This window comes from Solanum pennellii, chromosome 7, assembly GCF_001406875.1.
Source record: "Solanum pennellii chromosome 7, SPENNV200".
NCBI lineage: Eukaryota > Viridiplantae > Streptophyta > Magnoliopsida > Solanales > Solanaceae > Solanum > Solanum pennellii.
In genome coordinates this window covers 8,843,181-8,852,941 of record NC_028643.1, presented here as the reverse complement: position 1 = coordinate 8,852,941, position 9,761 = coordinate 8,843,181, and the positions used below count along the sequence as shown (strand labels likewise).

Here is a 9,761-nt window from a genome sequence, read left to right as displayed (position 1 = left end):
TATATATATATATATATATATATAGATATAGATATAGATATATATTATTTTATTTTTGAAATTGTGTATTCTTTTTTTTGAAATTAATCAATATATATAGTACTCTTTCGAAAGTTATTGTTTTAGCTGTTGTAACAAGTAACTTAGCCTCCATCCTTGTCGCCCTATAAATTTACTTATTCACGCGCTTCTCTTCCTTGATCGTGCAATTCACCTACTTTGCATACAACAACCTTCTTTACTCGAGGGGAGAATATGTTACTATTGACAGTGTTTTAGTTGTTCAGAAATTTGTTGATGTGTTTTTAGAAGTTTTATTCGGGCTACCTCTGATGAGAGAAATTGATTTCAATTTTAATTTAGTGTTAGAAACTCATTCTATTTCTATTCCTTCATATCATATGAACCCAACTCAATTGAGAGAATTGACGGTTCAACTCTGAGAGCTACTTGATAAGGGTTTCATCGACCCTAGTATAGTGCTATACAGGAAACCTATGTTATTTTTGAAAAATAAGGATGGCACAATGAAAATAAGCATTGACTACATACCATTGAATAAGGTATCAATCAAGAATAAATATATATCATCTCATATTAATGACATATTGAGTATTAAGATGGTATATTAATATTTAAATACTCAATAGTTAAGATTATTTGTTTTCTAAACATTTGAATGTATATAATTTTGTTCTTGTTTAAAAATAATACTTTAATCTAATATTATATCAATAAAATATTTTTAAAATGTTATATGACATTAATGATGGTAATAATTAGAGATGATGATTGTATGTTTCAATTTGGGACGGTGTTAAACTGATAATAATGTTTGTGGATAATATTTTATGGTATAGGGATTTTGTGATGACAATAGATAATTAGTAGTAAAAAGTTATTTATAGCCAATAGCTATGTGGATAATTATGATCGTTAGCGATATAATGTTGATTAATAGTGGTAATTATGCATAGTGATTTATCAAATGTAATAACGATGGATAGTGATGATTGCAAATGATGTTTAATGAAGATGCCAATTGATTTTGGTAATTGACAGTAATGATGATTGTGATTGGCCTAAGGATGATGGATTGCTGGTTTTGAATGACAGATGATAGTAATTGACAATGGTGGCAATTGTAGCTACATAGAGATTGTGTTGATCGATAAAAGTGGACGAAGTAACAATGAACTCTCATTTTATTTTATAGAAAATCACAAATAGATATCTTAATGATATAAAAACTGTTACAAATCTTCATTATTCCAACTCATTAAGTAGTTATAAAGTACGAAAAACTAACGTACCTAATGATAAAGATGTAAATGATTAAAATCCAGACATTGAAAACAAGCAAACTTAACGACTGAAATATGCACAATTAAAATTAGAACTTCCATTAGGTGCAAAAAAATGAGGTCAAATGTAGCAATCAATTTGAAATTGAAATATTTTTGTTTTTATCTCAACAAAATATTGTTCCAACCCGACTAGAGATATACTCATAAAAGTAAAGTTTCTAATACATTACATTACAGAACCAAGCCAAGTATCATATGAAAAACTCATTTCGATCTTCTGGGGGTGAACAAATTGCATCCTATTAAATGAAGACATCATATTATTTGAGAAAAAAAATAAATTGTACAGACTTTTTCATTTTTTTTCTTTAGAGATGGGGAGGAAATAGAAATAACATGCAAAAACACCTATAAAGGTTGAAAGGACTTTGGCATCTGATGAAGTTCACTCGACCAGCCAATACACATACTTACCAAATAACTGTTTTATTCCAAACAACAACATACCCAGTGAACTCCCACAAAGTGAGGTCCGCAGAGAGTAGTGTACACAAACTTCATCCAGACCTTATTGGAAGGATACCCACAAAGGCAAAAACCATAGATTCACATGAACAGTACAGGTAGGTTAAACTGTCAATTCTGAGTTAAAAAAAGAACAGTATTACTATTACTATCTAAAAGATAATCATGCAGCTTTCTTTCTTCACCTGAATGCACTGCAAGATTACCATGTTATGTTTTCAACATAATCTCACTGGCTTCTGAACTCAAAGAAATCCTATCTTACGTCGTCCCAGCTTCATATATATAAAAAAAGTAACTGGTATTGGTATATGCAATTTTCTGCTAATTTCTAGTTTATTTTGAAAATCCACCTGAAATATTCATAGACCCATGTCAAAACAGTCTTCTGATACAGGTATGCCAAAGCAACTAACAAATACTCGTGCTCATAAACTGAAACGCTAGCAAGTTACTGAGCCTCAGGGAAGGAATGTGCATTTGGCCCAAAACATGTTAAGAGACTTGTGTTCACCAGGACTGTAGGATCCACTTAATTTGTTTGGTTGATAGTAAACAGTACTAGACAGAAATCAAGAAGATGCAACATTACAAAGTAGTTCTACTAATGCTGACAACCCAAATGAGGATTTCTTTTGAGTTCAAAAGCCAGTGAGTTTGAACTAAGCTTTTACACATGCACCAAAGAGAAGAGGACACTGAACAATAAATATAAGTGAAAAAGGTGATATGATTGTCCAAAAAGAAAAAAATGCTGATATTTTCACTCATTAGAAAGAGCAAATCAATAAGTTAGTATCAGATAAATACTAATCATAAAGTTGAATTAAAACCTTAAGACTGCACTTTACATCTGAATCAACACATATTTTCAAACCTGATTTAAATGATATTTAATTATCAATTTCACTTAATTATAGTCTTCTCAATTACTATGTATAATTGTCAGTTGTATTTTTAGTTATTATTTTCTTTTACTGCTCATTGGCATCTTTATTTATCTTATATGTTTGTTCCACAAAGCATAGCACGTCGCCATATGCATTAAACACACAACAGGCAACCTCGTTCTGCTTGAAGAGGACAATAGCAATGGACTGACGCCTTTTGGAATATACTCTCTAGAAAAGGGGAAGCTCAGTGTACAAAGCATCTCGCTTTCATACACAGTCCAGGGAAGGGCCATACTCTAACAATTCAAAAGTGAGAAATTGCAAAATAGGGAAGGAAGAAAAGCAAACAATACATCAATTTCAAGGATAACTCAAAAGGGAAAAGAAAAATCAACAAGCATATAAACATATTACTCTTCCACGTCTAGCTAATTAAGTATCTCCTTAGGTGAGACGACAAAGTTCTAGAAAATCAAAGACAGAAATTAAGCTGCCCATTTGGGTTAAAGACCAGAAAGTAAAGGGAAATGAATATAATCTACACTTGTCTAACAGTGCCCTTTAATTCCTAGACATTATCTCAGAAACTTGATGTCGTAAAATGTATTATACATTGTACTAGCTACTGTTAATGGATTCAACAGCCATGAATTAATTATCTTGATTTGTAAGTTAGTAGAAAAGGGAAGTAAAGCATAGAGAAGTTATATCAGTTATTCCAACCTAACATAAATTGGACAGGCAAGAGAAGGTGAAACACTTTACTTGCCTTCTTCAAGGTGGACAACATAATCTGAGAGGAAGCTTACATGCATCCCATTTGGGAAGTCCCATCATCCTGTTTCCTTTCTCTGTCCTTCTCAAGCAAATTTTTGTGTGAATAGACTAGAAACATGCTTTAATCTAACAATAGAAACATGTTCTCAATACAGATTAGCAGATATTATCCAGTGGCATCCTTTCACTAGCTTTTTCTGTCTTCTCTCTTTTTATATTGGTTTAAACAGGAGTATGATGAGTAGAGACTTCATCCCTACTTCCCTAGCATATCATTCTCTATAAAATTCAAGCTTAGAAGAGTAAATATCAAATTTGTTGCCAATGCAAAAATCTAAATTGAGTTTAATCATTAAAGAACAAATGCCTTCATACATCTCAAACTTTTGATGACCTGCCAGGACATAAATCTGCAACCTAATTTTTCTTCTTAATTTCTCCTACTTTTCTAAGTTTAGCTAACAAATCCACTACTGCAAGCTGATTTCCTCATTATCAGCTTAGCCTAGTAATATTATCTGTATATAAGTTTCCATCCCCAGGAAAACAAGACTTGCCTATAGTGTTACTATCCTCGAAAAAAAAACAAGATTTGCCTGCCCAAACTAACACCAAAATTACAAAGCTTCAAACTTTAATTTTATAATGACTCTAAAGTCAACCTCTTCTTATAAAGAGAAGGTTGTATATCCTTTGGTGAGAAAGCACGGAATATAGTTAAGGCTTGTACCACGTCAGCACCAAAAAGGCGGGGCTGAAACATAAAGGATACATCCCAATCAATAAGAGGATACATAGATAAACCAGTTTCCAATCACATGATCAAGAAAAGGAGGGAAAAAACATAAAGGTATCTATAACACGATGGTCATACAACAATAGAGTAACTCATAGATCAACTCTGCTTGAACAAATTTCTTCAAAGAAACTTTAGAGTTTAATCCAAGGCAAGGCTACCAAAAATCCTAAGCAGAAGAAATGTGAAGTTCCAGAAATGAATTTAGAAAATCTCAAATAACAGAGTTTAAAAAAAAATAGTTGACGAACAAGCACCTGCAACTTAAACTTTACTAAGTAAACACAGCTTTCATCTTTTTCAGTCGCTTCATGGCAGGGGAGACGGTCCTTAGTATCTTGCGGCCTTTCTTTTTCTGTTTCATCTTCTTGGAGAGAGGCATCTCTCTTATGGGGCCAGGAGGCACCCCCTTCTTCAAAGCACTACCTCGGGGAGTAAGAGTGGGTGGCAACCGTAAGTTTTGTGGAGGCATTGGACTGTTTGGTTTCCATATCAGGTTGTTCTTCATAGCAAACCTAACCTTCTTTGAACTTTTCTCTGTGCTCTTTGTAGCAGCATCCCCTTCACTACTTATAACATGGATGCAAGACTCCGTTCCCTCAGCAATTTTTCCTCTCTTTCTCTTCTTTTTCATAGAAATAGTAGGTGTGTGAGATGAATCGTTGTCATCGTCTGAAGCAACTTCAGCAGCAACCTTCTCAAACTGCATCTGAAGATTTGAAATCACTTCTTCATTAAAAGTCACTTTGTTCTCAGTGACCAGCTCGTAATTGGAACTATCACCATTAATAGCAATCATATTTTCCCTGCTGTCACCATTACTAAGCCCATTTTTCTTCTTTTTCTTTTTCTTTTTCTCCCGTTTAGTAGCCTCGAGCTCATTGGTCTCGTTTTCCTCAACCAAAGTGTCATCCTCAGAAACCTTCTTTTTCTTTTCTTTCTTCTTAGCCTTTTTACTGCCTCCATCTTCTGCTCTCTTCACCTTTTTGCATTTCCTTAAAGCCTCATCACCAAATCCTTTATCATTCTCATCCTCAGCCACTTCTAAATCACCCACTTTACCAGTCAAATTATCCTCAATGGGTATTAACTGAGGCACATCTTCACCATCATCAACAACCTCATTCGTCTCAGGCAGACTAAATTCAATCCCCGAAGCTTCAAACTCCTTCTCCAACCTCAAGAACTCCTCGTGCAATTTCAACACCACCTTCCTATTACCCTGAACACAGTCCATGGATGAACCAACCTCAAAAAGCTTTCCTGAAAACCCTGTTTTCAATGCGATAACCCCAAATGCTACATCATCATAGCTCTCATCCCCCTCCATACCTTCCTTCCTCCTCTCCAGCAAGCTCCTCCCAATCTTTAACAACTCCTCAAACACACATTTTTTCACTTTCCCAACCATAATTTTATCCTCAGACTTTCCCAATACACTCAAAAAGGGCTTAAACAAGCAGAAAACCACATCCTCTTGGACCGGAACAAAACACCCTTTTAGCTCATCAAGAAAAACAGAAGCAATATGATAATTCACCCCATGACCCAACAACTTATCTGTAGCAAGAAAAGCATTATTTTCCAATATCTCATTACATTTTCCCATAATCTCCAAATTCCAACCATATTTCTTCATCAATTCAAAAACTGCCCTAAGAAATTTCCTAATTAGCAAGTAAAACTTGTCCAATCTCAAATGGTCAATACCATTCCATTCACGACGAAGGGTTATCAAAAAAGCAGAAAAATAATGCAAACAAAGACCGAAATCAAGAGTTTTCACCATAGAGCAAATACGGTTGATAAGTAGAGCTTGAGCAGGGGCTTTATCAGAATGCCAAAGACAGTAGAAAAGTCCCTTCCACAACTTCTTCATATCATCATCATCGAGTTGAGTTTGTGTTACAAGCCATGTTTGAAGATGTGCGAATGCTTTTGACCTAATGGAAGCGTTACAAGCAGCTAAATGTTTTATCAGAGAAGTACCTTGTGTTAAGGTGGTGTCAATAATGGTTGTTTGGTGTTTGATTTTGGATTCTCTGAGTCTCTTCTTCATTGTTGAAGATCCCTAAAAGTGAAGCTTTTTGTGAGAAGTTTGGAGGAAGAAGAAGGGTTTTGGCCTTTGGGGGAAAAAGGAACGTTAGGGCTAAATGGCTATTTTCTTTAGTACATTGTACTCTATATAGCCCTAATTAATATAAGGTGGAAAGAAAAAGAAATGATTATATAAGTTTCTATTCTTTAAAATATATATAGTATATTGCAAAAAAATAATTTTGTTGGTGATATAAAATATTTAATAAAAATAATCTAAAAACTAACCATCTCTTAGTTAAAAATTTGAGGAAAAATTATGGAAGAAATCAAAATTAGCAACTTATTTATGAAAAAAAGCTATATTTTGATTATTTTTTTTAAGAAAAAAGTTTTTATAACAAATTTTTACCCCCCCCCCCCTCTCTTTTTCTCTCTCCTGTTAATAAGAAGAAATTCATTTAAATGTATTATGTATCAATTGTATCTAAGAAAAGGGTAAAGGGTCGAATATACCATTCTACTACATGAACTAGTTTAAATATATCACAAGTTATACTTTTGGGCTAAATATACATAATTTCGAGCTAAATATAACACGTGGATGGTCAGAATTAAAAGAACTATTCAATTTAAAATAAATCAAATTTGGATATAGCCCGCCCCGTCCCGCCCAATAATTTAAACCGACCTATTATTCATCCACCCAATTTATCTTTCAAACAAGAAACCTAACATCCAATTGAGTTCTCTCAAAAATTCATAAAACACAACACAAAGTCATAAACTGTACACAAATATCTAAGTCTACAAAATAAGTCTAAGGATATAATTACGTGGTGGCGTGTTTTTCACATGCTCCTTTCATCATCTTCATCAGTAGGTTCATCTACAAGACTCTTTACTTGATGGTTGTCATAAACATGATATTGTCATGTTGTGTTATTATTTCTTTGCTCGTTCATTATCGTGATTGATTTCCTAGCTATGGGTTTTAAAGAGCAAGTGGACTGCTACGATAAAAAAACACAATTGTTTGTTGCGGCATGAAAAAGTGCAGCAATTTAAGAAGTCAAAGTCGAAGTAAGTTATCCGGAGAGAACTCAATCGAACATTAGTTTTCTTGTTTGAAAGATAATTTGTGCTAGTCAATAGATTAGGTCGGGTTAAATTATTGTGTGAAGCCGGTTATATCTAAATATGATTTATATTAAATTGGATAGTTCTTTTATTCATGGTCGTCCACATGTCATCAGTTAATCATAAGGATATGTTGATGTGAAACAAGAAGATAAAAATAAAATAGAAATAAAAAAAAGATAGATAAAAGAGATAAACACAATTAAATTAAGCAACTAAGATGAAATGATTAAACTAATAAAAACACCACTTATTGAGAAATAAAAGCACCTAATCTAGTAGAATCTTCAAGAAAGTAACAACCTTGCAAATTCTAGGACAAAATGTTGAAGTTCAACAAAGGGCTTCCAAACTCTCACAAGAGGCATAACATGTCCAAAAACTCCGTATGAAACTCTATTATCTACTATTTATACTAAAAACTAAAAATAATGAAGAAAGACTGAATTGTCCTTCATTAAAATTAGAAAGTAATTAAAATGGTAGAGCACTTAATATATTAAATATCTTCGAGTCTTCCATGTTGAAGCCTTCCAAAGGTTCAATCTTCATCTATAAAGCTTGAAGGTCCTTAGCTTGACTCCTTGTGAAAGGTCACCTTAAAGTTATGTCACTTTGATCAATAATTCTTTTAATCCTGGACGTTCACGTGTTATCAGTTAATCATAAGGATATAATTTGTCCAATAGTATAACAAAAGTGGTATATTTAGCCCAAAAATATAACTAGAGGTATATTTAAACTAGTTCATATAGTACATTGATACATTTGACCTTTTGCTGTTAATAAAATACAGGTGAGAATTTTTGTATTTTGTTTTAATTGTATTCAAGAAAAAATATATTTAATATTTTTGTCTCAGTTGTATTTGTATTTGTTACGAATACATTATGCATTCTTTCTCTATCATATATTTGTATCAATCAAAGAGAGGATGAATACAACTGTATTAGTTGTATATCGAATACAATTGATACAAAATAAATAAAGAATACGATGTAAAATAAACCAAAATACAATTTGTTATACTTCGAATACAATTGATATAAAACAAATATAAAATACAAAACACAAAATACAATTATCTCTCCTTCCTCTCTCATCTATCTACTCTTAATATGTATTCATTTTGATACAGAATAGTTTGTATTTGTACTTTTATCTGAAATTTGCTAAGAAAAAAGTAAACCTCTTCTCTCTCAGATCTCGCTCCTCTCTCCTTCCTCCTCCCGTGACGTTTTGCTATTGATTGTAATCAAGCAAATTATAGTCATCGAACTATAGAGTGTCTAGTGTTTGCTATTGTTAGAAATTTCTCAAAATTTAATAGTGATAACCTCCTAAGCCTTAAGGGGTTGTTTGATAGCTGGATACAGTTGTACATGTATCAGTAATATGGTATTAGTTATGCACGTATTAGTTATGCATGTATTAGTTTGCATGTATTAGTTATACAAGTATTACTTATGCACAATTTTGTTATGCAGAGTTTAGTTATGCATAAATTATTTCTTTTGGTGTTGGTTTTTTAAAATTAAAAATTAGTAAAATTATATATATTTTAAATTAAAACATTTTTTTTTAATTATACCTTCCTTTTCAACTTTTATTTAAACTAAAACATTTCTTTAATTATATAGAAGCAGAAAGTAGTCAAGTGGGAGTGATAAGGATAATATTATCATTTTAACGCTTTTATCCATGTATTGTTGTACACGTATTAGTCATTTTACCTTCTACTTTGTAAAAATAATATACAATTTTCTCATAACTTATACATATATTAGTTATGCGAATTTCAAAATTGTCAACCAAACGTCGTATTAATGTTATACATGAATAAATTTTTTCTTATCCAACTATCAAACATCTTATTAATTATATACATTAACAATTTTTTTCTTATCCACCCCAAACGTGGTATAAGTTATAAAGACTCTACTATATGAATAAGACTTGTTTTATACAACTACCAAACACTTGGTATCTTAATAGATGTTATGTGAGAATTAGTTATACATGTATTAGCTATGTAGGGTTTAGTTCTACATGTATTAGTTATGTATGGTTTAGTTATGCAAAGTTTAGTTATACATGTATTCAGGGATGTTCATGATTTGGATAATAATCGATCCAAACCAAAAGTTTGAACCAAATTGATAAAAATAAAAGCGATTATATTTTGGATTTGGTTTGATTTGATTTTAGATTTTTGAAAACCGATAGTATTTGGTTGGTTATGATTCTATTTGAAAAAATAACTGAACCAAAACATATATATATATA

At 32.1% G+C, this 9,761-nt stretch overlaps 1 protein-coding gene across 1 annotated transcript; it reads right to left on the bottom strand.

Annotated features, from left to right (window-relative positions):
- Positions 1-4,333: 4,333 nt before the first annotated feature.
- Positions 4,334-6,482, bottom strand: LOC107026474 (ribosomal RNA processing protein 1 homolog). The gene has a single exon (XM_015227448.2). The coding sequence runs from the start codon at positions 6,355-6,357 to the stop codon at positions 4,573-4,575; it is 1,785 nt and encodes a 594-aa protein (XP_015082934.1). The 5' UTR covers positions 6,358-6,482; the 3' UTR covers positions 4,334-4,572.
- Between the last annotated feature and the right edge of the window lie 3,279 nt (positions 6,483-9,761).

Coding starts and splice junctions, on each gene's coding strand:
- LOC107026474 (XM_015227448.2), bottom strand. CDS start 6,357: ATGAAGAAGAGACTCAGAGAATCCAAAATCAAACACCAAACAACCATT.